This window comes from Pestalotiopsis fici (genome assembly GCF_000516985.1).
Source record: "Pestalotiopsis fici W106-1 unplaced genomic scaffold PFICI_Scf_14, whole genome shotgun sequence".
In the NCBI taxonomy this organism is placed as follows: Eukaryota; Fungi; Ascomycota; class Sordariomycetes; order Amphisphaeriales; family Sporocadaceae; genus Pestalotiopsis; species Pestalotiopsis fici.
This window is the reverse complement of record NW_006917104.1, coordinates 191,671-206,517: the sequence shown is the minus strand read 5'-3', so window position 1 is coordinate 206,517 and position 14,847 is coordinate 191,671. Positions and strand designations below refer to the sequence as shown.

The 14,847-nt window shown below is 50.7% G+C and overlaps 7 protein-coding genes across 7 annotated transcripts; 3 read left to right on the top strand and 4 right to left on the bottom strand.

Annotated features, from left to right (window-relative positions):
• Nucleotides 1–723: 723 nt before the first annotated feature.
• Nucleotides 724–1,929, top strand: PFICI_14891 (uncharacterized protein; the record flags this gene model as incomplete). The annotated part of the gene is made up of 2 exons (XM_007843472.1): nt 724–1,321; nt 1,385–1,929. The coding sequence occupies 2 exons, from the start codon at nt 724–726 to the stop codon at nt 1,927–1,929; spliced, it is 1,143 nt and encodes a 380-aa protein (XP_007841663.1).
• A 416-nt stretch (nt 1,930–2,345) lies between these two features.
• Nucleotides 2,346–3,171, top strand: PFICI_14890 (uncharacterized protein; the record flags this gene model as incomplete). Its single annotated transcript, XM_007843471.1, has 3 exons — nt 2,346–2,569; nt 2,630–2,837; nt 2,905–3,171. 3 exons carry the CDS (start codon nt 2,346–2,348, stop codon nt 3,169–3,171), a joined length of 699 nt encoding a protein of 232 aa, XP_007841662.1.
• A 463-nt stretch (nt 3,172–3,634) lies between these two features.
• PFICI_14889 (Mitochondrial phosphate carrier protein) lies at nt 3,635–4,913 on the top strand (the record flags this gene model as incomplete). Its single annotated transcript, XM_007843470.1, has 3 exons — nt 3,635–3,780; nt 4,054–4,473; nt 4,529–4,913. The coding sequence occupies 3 exons, from the start codon at nt 3,635–3,637 to the stop codon at nt 4,911–4,913; spliced, it is 951 nt and encodes a 316-aa protein (XP_007841661.1).
• A 543-nt stretch (nt 4,914–5,456) lies between these two features.
• PFICI_14888 (uncharacterized protein) lies at nt 5,457–7,080 on the bottom strand (the record flags this gene model as incomplete). The annotated part of the gene is made up of 3 exons (XM_007843469.1): nt 5,457–5,859; nt 5,913–6,586; nt 6,643–7,080. 3 exons carry the CDS (start codon nt 7,078–7,080, stop codon nt 5,457–5,459), a joined length of 1,515 nt encoding a protein of 504 aa, XP_007841660.1.
• Nucleotides 7,081–7,714: 634 nt separating this feature from the next.
• Nucleotides 7,715–8,939, bottom strand: PFICI_14887 (uncharacterized protein; the record flags this gene model as incomplete). The annotated part of the gene is made up of 3 exons (XM_007843468.1): nt 7,715–8,114; nt 8,178–8,628; nt 8,681–8,939. 3 exons carry the CDS (start codon nt 8,937–8,939, stop codon nt 7,715–7,717), a joined length of 1,110 nt encoding a protein of 369 aa, XP_007841659.1.
• A 1,488-nt stretch (nt 8,940–10,427) lies between these two features.
• Nucleotides 10,428–11,467, bottom strand: PFICI_14886 (uncharacterized protein; the record flags this gene model as incomplete). Its single annotated transcript, XM_007843467.1, has 3 exons — nt 10,428–10,884; nt 10,945–11,275; nt 11,350–11,467. The coding sequence occupies 3 exons, from the start codon at nt 11,465–11,467 to the stop codon at nt 10,428–10,430; spliced, it is 906 nt and encodes a 301-aa protein (XP_007841658.1).
• A 366-nt stretch (nt 11,468–11,833) lies between these two features.
• PFICI_14885 (uncharacterized protein) lies at nt 11,834–14,234 on the bottom strand (the record flags this gene model as incomplete). The annotated part of the gene is made up of 2 exons (XM_007843466.1): nt 11,834–13,959; nt 14,042–14,234. 2 exons carry the CDS (start codon nt 14,232–14,234, stop codon nt 11,834–11,836), a joined length of 2,319 nt encoding a protein of 772 aa, XP_007841657.1.
• Between the last annotated feature and the right edge of the window lie 613 nt (nt 14,235–14,847).

Genomic DNA, 14,847 nt, shown 5'->3' with positions numbered 1-14,847 from the left:
CATTCGATAGAGTCACCTCTGCAGCTGCAACCAGCATCAATGCTGCCTCATCAAGTCGCTGAATGTCGATTTCTAAGCAGACCGGAACTCATCAAATCACCATTTAGCGCCGGAGTTCAAGTGGGTCCCGGTACCATGCTCACAGAATCACGCTATAGATGCCAGTAGTTGTAATAACAAGCCGGCCGATTCTCCAACTTTCTCATAATAAGAAAAAGAGTCCCAAGATTCCGTCATGGTGGATTTTTTTTTCAATTTACTGGTAATGCAGTGGACGGCCGAGATCCGATATTTACTCTTGAAAGGGCATACTGCACTAATCCATCTTGATGAATTGCCCTGCTCATATTTTGAACCTCGAGTAATAGCCATGCGGCATCGCATGTCATTTGGCAGTAACCATATACTTTTCGCAATAACTTGGGTACTTGAGGAGTACTGAATGCAATCCGAGAAAATAATCAGGTGTTGTCGCATCGACAGATCCTATTCATGATCCGGAGCTGTGCCAGCGGAGTTGCGCGGAGTGCGCGGACTTTGCAAGTCGTGCTCTCCTGTCAAGTAGACAATTGTGATGTAGAGTACCGGTCACTCGCCGAGAATTTAAGAATATATAAGATGGACTTGAAGCCATGGTATTCAAGTCCATCTCTGTACACTTCGATTCATCGCATCACCTTTATACCTACTTTCAAGACAGATATTCCACAAGCTTCACCAAAAATGGCCAAGATTCGTGTTGGTCTCATTGGATTGAGTACAAATACGCAGCCCATGACTGCCGGCACATGGGGGATAACGGCTCATCTTCGACCAATCCAGGCCCTTGCCGATTACGAGATTGTCGCTGTCGCAAATTCCACCGTAGCTTCGGCCAAAAGATCCATTGAGCACCACGGCTTGCCCGCTGAGACCAAAGCATATGGTTCGCCCGACGAAATCGCAGCTGATCCCGATGTCGACCTCGTTGTCGTCAGTGTAAACGTTGCAAAGCACTTTTACCTAGCCAAGCCAGCCCTGGAAAAAGGGAAAGACATCTTTGTGGAGTGGCCACTTGGTGCATCGATCGCCGAGGCAGAAGAACTAACCCGACTGGCAACGGCAAACAATGTGCGAACCATTGTCGGACTCCAGGCACGAGCCGATCCCGCTATATTAAAGCTCAAGGAGGTCCTTGCTTCCAATAAGATTGGGAGAATCGTCAGCTCGGTCTTCACGGCCAGTACCGCCACTGTACCCGTCGACATGTGGCCTCATGGCGCCGAGTATTACCTCGACTTCAAGAGCGGTGGGAATGAATTCACCATATTCTTCGGACACCGTGAGACTCTGATTTGCCAGTCCATGTCAAAAAGAAAAAGGAGCTAACTTTAATGATCAATAGTCCTCGACACCTTTGTTCATGTCTTGGGAGATTTTTCCGACGTCCAAGGTCTGCTCAAGTCACAGTACACCACGGTGCCCGTCATCGACCCCTCCACTGGCGAGGTGCTCGACCCGGCACATGCCAAGTCATCTCCTGATCATATATTTGTTCAAGGAATATTGCTCAATGGTGCTGTATCTTCCTTGTCTCTCAGGAAGCCCAAGGCAGCTGCCGATGAAGTTGGGTTTCGCTGGATCATTACAGGAACCGATGGGGAGTTGGTGCTTACAGCACCGGAAAGACATTGGCAGTTTGGATTGCACGGGAGATCTAGTGACTGGTCACTGAGGCTGAAGAAGGGCAAGGAAACTGGTTTTCAGGAGATTGATTTGAAAGACCTTGACACTTCACCGGCTTCCATGGTAGAGCAGCCCGGAACCAATACTGCCAGGCTGTACCAAAGCTTTGCTGAAGGCCAAGGGCTAGAGGCGACATTCGAGTCAGCAACAAAGACCCATCGCTTGTTGGAAAGAATCGCAAAGTCTGCCGGTTGGGAGCTGTAAAGTTGTTGTTCTGCCAAAGGTGGAAGTTGATAGATTTGAGCTAGTACTTGGGTTATAACAGAACATTCTGAGGATTTGCAGGATTGCTCGCGATTCGCCTTTTCCGTGCCGCAGCGCCGGGCCAATTGTTCCCCCGTCAGACTGTCATGCAGCTAACGCCGTCCGTCAATTGCTCAGGCCTGTCCTCGGGGCTAAGCGCTGTTCCATGCGAAACCGCCATTGATATTTGTATTTATCAACAGCGTCTGCCAGAACATGCCTCATTGACTTGCGTATCAATTCTTTTCTTTTTCTAAGAGAGACCTTGGATTACAATATTCCACTTTGAACCTTTCTTTTCCACGAAACACTCGTCTTGACAACGCGTCTAATTAGGTAGTCAAGCACCTACTCCTTTTAGAAGCCAGGTAGTCGATATGAAGGTCATCATCGCCGGCGCAACTGGACTCGTGGGTTCTGCAGTGGTCCGTCAAGCCTTGCAATCGAATCAATTCACCTCCATCGTTGCACTATCTCGTAAACCCTTGGACCTTGAAGAAGGCATCGACCAGAGCAGACTAAAGAATGTTATTATTAAAGACTATGGCGAGTATTCAGAAGACGTGAAGCAGGAGCTAGCAGACGCGGATGGCTGCATCTGGTAGGTTATTTCAACAATATGGACCGAGTGACGAGCAATACTGATCTTGTTGCACATTAGGACAGTGGCCATAACGCCAATGAGATCGCGGTCGTTGCCTTGGGATGAGGTGAAGAGAGTCTGCCAGAGTAACACCTTGACTGGTATGGAAGCCATACAAGAGGCCGGCGTCAACAAGCCATTTCGCTTTCTTTACATGAGCGGCGCTGCGGCACCGAGAGATCAGACCCAGAAGCCCCGTTTCATGGCCGACTATGGCCTGATGCGCGTAAGATGACTATACTTCCAGTATTTCTCCTCTCATAGGGGCTCAAGACTGATGCGAGTGATATTAGGGTCAAACAGAAAACATGGTTCTCGAGTATGCCGCCAAAAACGGCTGGGAAGCGGCCGTTGCAAAGCCAGGCCTGATTATTGGTGACGGTGTGCTGCACACGGTCCTAGGCGGTTTTTTGCGAGTCACGAATATGTTTCCTAGCCTGTCGCTCGTGGAAATCGCTGCGGGTATGCTGCATCAGATTGCAAATGGGTTCGAGACGGAACCCCTAACCACTGAGGACCTACAACGGATAGGGACAGCCGCGCTTCAGGCGGGGAAATGATTGGAGAATGACCAAGATGAGCAAAAGTGCAATCTTGTCACGTGTTCATGTTATAGTCATTGCCATTGTCAGTTTGCCTCTCGGACGCGCAGGCGGTCTTTGATCAGTCGGAAGCGGTGTTGTGACGTTTTCGGCATCAGCACATCGGCATTCTCCTACTAGAGCTAAAAGTTCAAGTATCGGCAACGCCGGCAGAACTCAAAGCATGCGGTGAATTGAGAGTAACTAAAGGCTCTAGTGGCGATCCAAGCAGTGTCAAGTTTTCCAGCCCGTCTCTTTCAAAAAGCCGCAACTAACAAAAACAAAAAAGTTTCTACTTACAACCTCCATTTTCATTACGAGGATTCTTGTCCATTGACCATCCTCTGTTTCCCTTGCGCGCCGACGACTTCTTTCTCTGTCGTCAACTCTCCACTCAGTCTTTTTTTGTCAATTCTCATCGCATCCTCTCACTTCCGTCAAAATGTCTGGCAAGATTGAAGCTGCCGTTGAGACCGTCAAGGCCAACACCCCCGAGAAGCCTACCGGTCTCGCTCTCTACTCTAGATTCGCCCTTGCTGGTGCCATCTGCTGCTCCATCACCCACGGTGGTCTCACCCCCGTCGATGTGTACGTATCATGTTATTTCAATCATACGAACGCGCCCGCGCCCGTCAGCACCGCGTCTGCCAATTCCTCGCCTTGATGTTGAAACTTGGGAAAAGCCCGGCCACGGCTCGGGAGTCTTGGTCATCAAGCCAACGCGTCCATCAATCATTGGCAGGTCGCGATGATTTCTTGTCCGCCTCTGCTCAATGGACGCGGCAGCGACGCGACTCTTTCACGCATGACGCCATAATCATTCGCTTCGAGCCCACGTCGCTAACATGCTTCTCTTTCCAGCGTCAAGACAAGAATTCAGCTCGACCCCCAGACCTACAACCGGGGTATGATCGGTGGCTTCAAGCAGGTCATCCAGAATGAGGGTGCTGGCGCTCTCCTGACCGGTGCCGGTCCTACCTTTGCCGGTTACTTCCTCCAGGGCGCCTTCAAGTTCGGTGGTTACGAACTGTTCAAGCAGCAGGCCATTAACACCCTTGGCTACGAGACTGCCTCCAACAACCGCACTCTCGTCTACCTCGCCTCCTCTGCCTGCGCCGAGTTCTTTGCCGACATTGCCCTGTGCCCTCTTGAGGCTACCCGTATCCGTCTCGTTTCCGAGCCTACCTACGCCAGCGGTCTCGTCTCTGGTTTCGGCAAGATGCTGAAGAACGAGGGTGCCGGTGCCTTTTACGCCGGATTCGGTCCCATCCTGTTCAAGCAGTACGTCTAGACAAGCAACGCCTACTGAAAACCGCAAAGCTAACTCGTCATTTAGGATTCCCTACACCATGGCCAAGTTTGTCGTGTACGAAAAGGTTGCCGAGGCCGTCTTCCGCAAGTACCCCAAGAACACCCTCTCCGACGGCCAGCAGACCGTTGTCAACCTGGGCTCTGGTCTGATTGCCGGTTTCGCCGCCGCTCTCGTTTCCCAGCCCGCCGACACCATGCTGTCCAAGATCAACAAGACCAAGGGTCTGCCCGGTGAGGGCACCACCAGCCGTCTGATCAAGATTGCCAAGGAGCTTGGTCTCAAGGGCTCGTACGGTGGTATCGGTGCCCGTCTGGTCATGGTTGGTACCCTGACCGCCGGTCAGTTCGCCATCTACGGTGACATTAAGAAGGCTCTTGGTGCCACCGGTGGTGTCGAGATCGGCAAATAAGCTATTTCACGGCAATCCACAGCTCAAGGGGACGCGCAATGGTGAAGAGGATGTAATCGACTGATAAGATAATACGACGACCTTACTGGTACGCCTGATATGAACAAGGCGCTGCTGGGACTGCCACGCGTCATCACCCCCGGCTTCTCAATTCGATGGCAGCATAACGTCCAGGCTGCTTTGAGAGGATGCTTTTCTTTGTCTTGTTCTTGATGCATTTAGACTGGGCGTAGGATGGGTTTGCAGGTTTTCTCCTTGCAAGCATTGTATGCGCCTCTAGAGTTTCTGCCGGAGAGTTGGGCAATATTCCAACATTTCCACACGGCTTCCATGCATAGAGCATAGAATCACAGACTAGAAGCAGTTGGAGGGAGTCACTTTTACTTTGGAGGTTGTACAATAGATCTGTTTTAATCCATTTTAGATTCACGTCTGCATTGACAATTGCTGTAATAAGACCAGGTGTTGTATCTAACCATACAGAACCGGGGTGATGACATGATGCCATTGCCAATATACATTGGGGGTTCGCTTGGCTTTGCGTCAAGGCGTAGTGCGACCAAGCTGCCCGGCATTACTGGTCACATAGTCCAATACCTCATCTGAAGTTGTGAAGGTTTGAGGCAAAGCCTGTGCCTCGAAATTGGCACAGCCTTCCACGAGACCGCCTGCGACCGAGTCCGTCTTGGAGTTGATGTAATACTCGAATGTCTGAAAGACATTGTCTGTCAGGTTCACAGGCTGGCCATTGAACGACGAAGCAAGCTGTGTCAGATTGCCCAGCTGCGGATAGAGCGCGGCTTGGTCGGCTGACAAGTCGGGCGGCGAGCAAAAGGTAGCGGGAAGTTCTGGCGTGGCCAGGTCGTTAAAGGTAAAGATGCGAGTCTGATCATCTGGATCCGAACCAGACTGATCAAAGTAGTTGCCCGATACAAGCACGGACGACCTGTGCAGCAGTCAGACTCGGTATATGCCTTGAGTGTAATGCAACCGACTTACATGTTATAGATACCCATGTTGTACTGAAAGTCGGGTGTATAAGTATCATTCCTTCGATGCAATGATGCGGTCGACGTAGAGTCAAACAACGGTTCCTTGTTGTTATAGTTGCTAAACACATTGTTGGTAATGTAAAAGGTACCAAACCTCATTAAAGGGTTGCGGCTGAGAGAGTTGACAAAGTGATTGCCGTAGACTGTAAAATGCATCTTGCCAATATCTCTGGGCCCTTCCTTTTCTCCTCCTCCCCATAAGAGGCTTTTATGGTGGTTGGCGACAATATTGTGAGAAAAGGTCATGTTGTCTGTTCCATCTTCGACATCAACCAGACCGTCGTACCGGTCAACCTGCCATCCCCAGATGAACTCTTCCGGAGCCACAGCCGATGTACCGTCTTCGAAAATGTTGCCATCGATCCACATGAGATTGGAGGTCACCACGCTGATGGCATCATAACGCGCATTCCAGCTGTTTGGATATGTCTCTGGAGCTGGAAAGCAGTCTCGGGGTGGGACCATGCGCAGGTTGCGAATGATAATGTTGGACTGGACGTTGAAGACAAGGGAGACACCATTGAGGAATGCATCCGAGTCCCAGCCGATCAAGGTGAGATTTCCCTCGACGCCGATGGATTCCCACGACTTTTGAACGTTTTGCGCTGTTCCGCGCCATCCCTAGATTTACGAGCAATTAACCCGTGTTCAATACCAGGCAGGATTTCCATGCTTACATTCTGCTTGTTGAGAAGCGCCAGATACTCGGTAGCATTTCGTCCTTCAAAGGTCTCATTGGCAGCAACAGCTGCCTTGACGGAATCTGTATACGTCGAGTTCAAGGACATGACGTACAGGGTAAAGTTGTACTGTGGAACGCTGCTCGTATCGATGTACAATTGACAGTCTCCGTACGTGGACTCATTGATTTGATTGCCCTTGATTTCTCCCTTGACATAGACAGTTCGTGGCTCCGCGGCAGTCAGAGCTGTCCGTAGATCCATCATGCTTTCCACAATGTATACTGTGCCATTCCCGCCACCGGTAACTTGCTCTGCGAATCCAAATGGCTGACGGTCAGGAAGTGAGGGCTCATCATCTTGTCGCGCCAAGGGATACACGCCCAGCGCGGTCGCGGCCAGGAATCCGAATGTGATTAACGTCTTGAAGGCCATCATTGTCACTCGGCTTCTTGTTCAAGTATACAAACAAGTCTACGGCTTTCACAGGAACGCCAACATGTGCTCGGTCGTGAAATGAATTTGACATTCGTGCGCCAAGAAATTAGAAATCGGCTCGGAGAATATTTCCAAGTCCCCGCGCAGTAGCAGCCCTACATTTTCCATTGTTTCAATCATTTATGATATGGCTTTGAAGTGGTGTTTGGGTAATAGTCCTCAGAATCGGTGCTGATTCGTGGAAACAAAATCGGGGCTCGCTTAATTCGAGACTATACACTCCACAAACCCTCCCAAAGAGGAATCACGGAATGAGCTCAGGACCATGATCAATCAGAAAGGGGCTAGCTACGCAGGTAGATGTTCATCAAAGACAAGCTGCGGCTGACGTCATAATACAACTCGAGCCAGTCTTGAAAACAATCAAAAACTTTGCCGGTTTGCTTTCACATTGCATACTAAATATGCGGAGAACTCATGGGCGGTAACGACAGTATTGCTTTGGAAAGCTATGGACAAGAAAGTAAATATACAGTTTTGTTTTCGTCCCTCACAGGAACATCTCACCACCTAGGTACCCTGTCCTGTAAAGATCACGTCATTCTGCAATGAATCAAAACGTTTGATCCATCTACTTGCGAGAAGGAGGACCGCCGCCACCACCACCACCGCCACCGCTGTTTCCAGTGTCGACGCCACCGCCCTCCTCGTAGTGAGCAGCAGGAGTGTACGAGTCAATGTAGTCGGCAGAGGTATCAATGCCGACGGTGATGAAGCCCAAAAGACCATCCTCGATGGAGTCGCCGAGGCGGACGTAGTCGACGTAGGGGTCGTAGTCGGAGGTGGCCTCTTCGGCAGCGATGCCATCGCTGGTGTTCTCCGTCAGGGACTGTGTGTTGGTGTTGTAAGGTGAAGTGGCCTCGACCTCGGTGATGAGGGACTGGTCAAAGAACAGCTGGCCAATGTGGCGGACAGAGCCGACCTCATAAGTGTCGTTGGAGAGGATAGTGTCGTCGGCGCTGGCCAGAAGGCTATAGTAGGGCCGCGTCAGCAAATTCATTACCGTGTATGACAAGAAAAGTGACTAGTCTTACTGAATGTGAACAGCACGGCCGGTATAGTGACCAGGGACAATGGTGTCGAATTGGGCAACACCGTCAGTGTCGGTAGCCTGAACACCACGGAAAGTGGTCGTGTCGAGACCGCCCTGTCCCGAAGCAGAGACACCAGAGTAGACACCAGTGGCATTGCAGTGCCAAATGTCAATCAGGAGATCCTCGACGGCAGTGCAGCTCGACGTGTCAACAAACTGAAGGTCAAGGTGCAGAGGAACACCAGACTCGCCGTCAGTAATGTCGGTTCGAATCAGCTCGCCAGAGACAAAGTATGGACCAATGGTGACCTCGGGGACCAGAGCGCAGGTCGAGTTGGAGTCAAAGATGGTGGCGAGGGGAGTGTCCAGAGTGTATCCAGTGCTGGAAACATCATGGTCAACAGCGCTCCACTGCTCCAAAGCAGTCTGGTCACGCTTGGACTGGAGAGACTCTGGGACATGTTAGCCAGTGATACATGGAACATCTTCCTGGCTTGCACTTACTCTTGGTAAGTCCACGCTGCTCGCGGAGCTTCTGAGCAGTGGCAGCACGGCGGGCAACGGCACGCCCCTTGAGAGCAATGGCGGCAGGAGAGTTGGCGCACTCGGCCAGGGATCGGCGAGCCTTGACCTGCTGGGCCTTGTGGACAGCGATTTCACGCTTGACCTCCTCGGGAGTGTGAACCTCGCCAGGGTGAGCAACGACGGAGCCAATGGCCGAGGCCGCGGCCAGTGAGGCTGCCAAGTTGCGGAAGTTGACCATGGTGCTGGAAAGCAAAAGTGCAAATGAAAAGGTAAAGGAATGAGAAGCCAATGCGGGATGGGTAAGAAAACAGAGGAATCGTCAAGTCGTGCGAGACGGGGTCACTTTATACTTGTTCCTCTCAACATGAACTCGAATCGTGACCGATCCTGCTCATGCTCAACCTTGTAAATCATTGTCCCTGTACAAGTTGCTCGGAACTCAACCATGTGAGTCCACGGCACCACAGCCGCCGTGGTTGCATATTGCTAGACGCCCTCATAATCCTGTAATCGCCAGGAAAACATCTAATGACGATTGTCAAAACAGATTCCATTCCCATGATGGCATAGGATTCACACAAGGGTCTGCGCGGCCCTCTGTAGGCGACATATAGCAAAATCCACTGAAAAGGGTTGGCATTGTGGATGGAACCAAGAGTGAGATGACCACTTTTACAATGTTTAGGGGCATTAAGCTCGCCAATAAGGTATTAGGCTTTGCAAATAACGTTGACAATGGCTTCACGATTGGTGGACGGATAGACTGGACGACTCCGGGGTAGGCGTCCGGAAGACCCTGAGGCTGTAGTTGAATTACAGTTACAGCGATCTTAGGGAAGTGGGAGAGCTTACGCGGCTTTGCTTAGTTTCCGGGGATAGAGTAAACGCCAAGGCTGAGGCACCGGTACAAGAGCCGCAACTCTTCGGCAGACTCCCTCGGCGACTCTCCGGATTGGACTGGGTATCCTTGGGGCCCAGGGGGGACATCTTTCTTGGCTGCAGAGTAGTAGTTTCAGTAAACCTGCCATGTTGCAATAGGAGCTTTTGTGAGCACACAACGTGGCAAGCGTAGGAAGCCAGGCCTACCCACACAAACCCTCTAGCATTGTGCATAAGATGTGTGGTATAGCCACTCCGGCATTGCCTCCCGTGGCATCTCATGCAGAGTCCAGAACATTCATGGCCCTGGTTAGTTCTTGCGCGTCCTACTAAATACCATGGCAATTGAAAACGACGATCATTTTGCCAAGCCATTATGAAATCCAATCATACGCGGTGTATTTGTGAGCCCTGGCTATCAGAGAGCATTCAACTCCAAAAATGGTCCACAGTCAACATGTGAAATGCAGCCAGCCAAGCGAGAAGAATGTACGAAAGGAGAGCCAAGGTAATTACGTATGCGGGTAGGTGGAAACAAACCTGGCCTGGCGACGAAACTGGGTGGAAATAGATGAAGCGTGACGCCGGGGAAACTGTTGAAAATGATTGATTGCGTTTACTTTGTGATATCAACTCCACAGAGCAGCATGCCTTGTGGAGATGCGACAGAAAAGTTGAAATGGTTAGTCAGAGATGAGAAATAATCGACAAAAGCCTCGGTCATGCGAATGCATCAAGAGGTTGCGCCGAATAATGTGTGTTCATACGCCGGAAATGCCTACTCTCGGTCACTCGACGTGGTAGTTCATCTCGTCTTGGATTTGCCTAGACAGTCGCTCATCTCCTATTATGCAATCTTGCCCGGTACGAAAGGATGACCTGCACTAAGTCCACCGTCCACTGCCCACGCTTGTCCGTTGACATAGCTTGCTTCGTCACTGGCTAGGAACAAGGCAACACGTGCAATCTCGTCAGCGTTGCCACCTCTCTTTAGAGGATTCAATTGACCAATCTTCTTTTCAGTCCCACGAGCCCTCGCTGTCTCAAAAGTTGGCGCCGTCATACCCGTTTCAATCAGGCCAGGACATATCGAGTTGACACGAATATTGGTGCCGGCAAGCTGGTATGCACATGTCTGTGCAATCGATACAACGGCTGCCTTTGCTGCAGAATATGCAGTAGGGCCAGCATTAGACCGTATACCCGCGACAGATGCAGTGCCTATAATGCTTCCCCAAGGCGCAGGTTTCTCATCCGAGGTTTTCATCATGGCCGGCGCAGCGTGTTTTGCAGCCAGGAATACGCTGCGGCAAAGTGTGGTCAGCAATGTCAATCGGCAATGGATTTGTCAATTGTGGACAAACCTGGCAGCATTGGTCTCCATGACCTTCATAAATTCACTCTTTTCCACATCTTTGAAGTGTACAGGCTTGCCTACGATGCCGGCATTGGCAAAGAAGACGTCGAGTCTACCGTATGTCTTGATGGCATGGCCAACTACTTCCTTGACGGCTTCTTCGTTCCCAGCATCGAACTGGCGTATGTGAACTTGGACATTGGGAAACGCCGCACTGATATCACGCTTGTGCGATTCAAGATTGCTATTGTCAAAGTCGCAGAGGTAGATTGCTTTCGCTCCGTTCTCGGCAAATTGGTAGCTGGTCGCGCGGCCAATGCCCAGCGCCGAGTTCGTGCCTGTACAGACAATATATCAGCTCATGTTACCAGAGAAACCCGTGACGTTGTGCCTCTCTACTCGGCGAGCTTACCCGTGATGATGGCAACTTTACCCTGCAGCCGTGGCCCGCTCGATGCGCCAGCGACTTTCCGTACGGGCGCGAGCTGCTTGCCAATCGCTTCCACCCGCTGTCTGGCCTTGTCTGACATGTTGAACTCCACGCAAAAGTAAGACGCTCGTAATCAATGGCAAAGAGGAAAAAAAAGCTCGTTGTCTGATGAAGACTTCGGAAGCCGGCGAGGAAGTTCCAGCTTCCAGCCCCGGACAACCTCGCCCTGGCTGAAGTCTGGGGAAGCTTGAATGTGGGGAAGTGGTCTCACGAGCCGAGGTGTCTCTACGACCCCAGAACCTGAGGTTGCACTAGTCCTGGTTTGGTTTAATACTGTAGAGATACCCGTCGAGCTTATCCACCGTCCCATAATGAATCTACATTGCTACCACTACCCACTAACGTCTGATCAGGACGGCCCTTTTCGCAACAACATCAACATGGGTCAGAGTCTCACTGAGATGCTCTATGCCACTCTCAGCAGCTCAAGTTTACCATTCCAGTGCCTGTTTGTCCCTTTTGTTTTCTGTCGATACTCCTTGATCGCAGTAGCAACACAATCCATTGGATCGCGTTTTGATTCATCGTCCAACTTTCGGAGACTGGTGGGCAAGACCATCATGGTCCAGGCATCATGAAAGATGTAGGATCCTGGAGGCACACCAGCGGCGATTTGATCGGGCATGGCTGGCCCAATATTCTTTCGGCAACTAGAGTCCAATACATTGGACATGTATTCATTGAGAGCCGGCGAGGGTCCAACGACGCCACAACCAACCCATACCGGAACCGTAAACATGTTGCCAGTCCACGAATCGGCGGCATCGATTCTACAATGCACGTATTCCTCTTGTTTGTTGTGCCGAATACCACTGCTTTGCGGTATGACGGATAGCTCGTCGCCATTTACAGGATTATTGTCGACACTACTTGCGTTTGGAGCTTCACAAGAAACTTTGCTGCTGACGCTGTGCGCTCGTAGCTTGTGCTTGGGATGGTCCCACCAAAATGCCTCGCCCTGACCTTCGCCTGGCGCGACAGGATCGAGAAGCTGGTCAAAATCCACACCTTCATCAGACAAGACATCTGTCAAGTCTCTAGCATGATCGTGCAATAGTTCCAAACGAATGTGGCAAAGACCTGTTAGGTTGGCCGAGTCACGCCGGTTTGCATTGGTATTTGATTCCCTCATTGCAAGCTGCTGGTCAGATGCAAGATCGAGGAATCTCGTGATTGCCCGAATGAGCGGGCCAGAAGAGCGCGCAGGAATTTGAGTCAGTGTCAGTGAGGTAATGCGTGGATTCATGTCTGGAACAAAAGCACACGGATACGCCATTTGGATGTGCTGTCGGAATACCCTTTCTGCCTGTATTGCAGCTTCACGTGGCGGGAGCCAGTCTGCTTCAAGTCTCGGTACACACGTGACAGCCGAATGGTGGATCCTCAAGGATCGAAGATTTGACGCAAAGACTGGTCGAAATAGGTGCGAGAGACCGAAAAGACCATGCACCTGCGGCAAGGAACGAGAATCGGGAACCAAGCATGAAAGCCGTGAGGAATCGCATTCAAAGTGCTGTAATTGTCCCTTGACGCATCGAAGCAACTTTTGGATTCCAGCCGACGTGAAGCGGTTGCCATTCAGGTAGAGATGTGTCAAACCGCCTCTGCCTTGACGAATGCTCGATGCAGCACCTCTTGCCTCGGGTACGGGCTGCAGAGCGTCATCAAGCAGGCACTGTAGGACGCCCGCAGCACTGTCATTGATCCGACTCTCGACACCAGTCAAACGTACAACCTGCCACTCCTGCAAGTCCTGCTGGCCAGCATGGCAATGGTAAGGTGGAGCATCTGGCACGTAGCGCATCCGATGAGTGAACGAAGAGCTCTCGTTTGACTCGGAAATTGACTCAAAGGGCCCGAATTCCCTGGTACCCCATGAGCGATCATTCTTGAGCTTGCCCTCGACGTTGAAATGTTGATCTGACTGATATGTAAGTTCAGAAAAGGAGTGCTCAATTAGTGATTCAATTGTAGCATCGGTTAGTTTGTTCTCGGAAATGTCTAGACTCCAGAGCTGTCTCCCGAAACGTTCAAGCAAAAGGTGAGCAGTGGCATCATCCATCTCTCGACTCCTCACCTTGAGTATCCGTAATTCTGGCACAAATTCTGGATTCAAGGATGTTTGCACGAGAGTACCTACAGATCCAGGAAGAAATGAGATATCCAGGTAAACGAGGTCCCGAAGAAAAGAAGAGCGAAACATCCGAGTTGTAAGTGGGTGCAGACAGCCAGCAAGGTCGAGCATTTGCAGCGCCGTCTGAACCTGACCTTTTGCTTCTTCCGTGTGAGTCGCTACAAGTGACTCGGAGTTGATTTCAGGATGCCCAGCAATGAGCAAGCATATCAAGTTTGGAAATAACGTCGGTAAACCTTTGAGACTTTCGGAAATGGCCCTCTCACTTGCATCTGATGAATAGAGCCCAGAGGCCACGATGGCAAAGTCTCGGAAATCAAGCGATCGAACCAATGCACGTGTACTTGGTCGTACCGACTTGAGATGAACATTGATGAACTTTCGATACCAAGAGAGGTCTACCAAGCGTTAGCAACAAGAGCAATCACGTAGAGCGCCTGTGCGAATATTGCATGACTACAATGGCAAGGCCATGCTCACCATCATTAGGATGCAGACCATGTGCTCTTGCAGTCACGAGCGGGTCCAGCCAGAGTCGAGAAGCAAATTGTTCGTGGAATTGTGAGTTGACAAGGCAGCATCGCCGCCAGTCAGCCATGGGTACATATGGGGCAGCCAGCTGAAGCCAGTGTGGCAGCGTTGTAGCCTCCTCGTAGGAGGGTAATCCGTCCATTTTGCAACAGATTTCGTCGACAAATGGATCAGACAAGCTCGAGTAGGAACCTCATCCCGAATTATCGTAAAGATATGCTCTTTGCAAGGAACACAACAGTGGTGATTGCTCGCATGATCGCATGCAGCAGTGCAAGCACATGCATATCACGCCAAAGTCAGCAATCCGCAGCTGCTGCCAGCTGGCCTCGTCAAGCTTGCTACATATTAGCAGAGCCACGAGCTTTTATATGAATGAAACTGGCTAGTTTCCAGATTATATTCGTAACTGATGTTACGGACAAAGTGATTGGTTTTCGCCCAAAGTATAAAATATTCGGTCAAACAAGACCCCATAATGAGTGACTCGCCGGGTTGTTTGCGGCGTCCATGTTGGCTATCTTGGGAATACGCATAGTACATACTTGGCGAGCACACGATCTTGACGGGCTGGATGTCTGATTTTTTATGGTTTCAATCAAAATTTTCATGGAAGCTCAAGAATCAATAGCTTGAATTTGTCTGATTTTCTCGATTCAAAAAGTGCTGCTACCCAACTGGCACCGCGCTGTTTCCAGCATAGAAACCGCGAGTAGCACTTGATTGACTTTCGGTCTTGCACCATGGTCCAAATC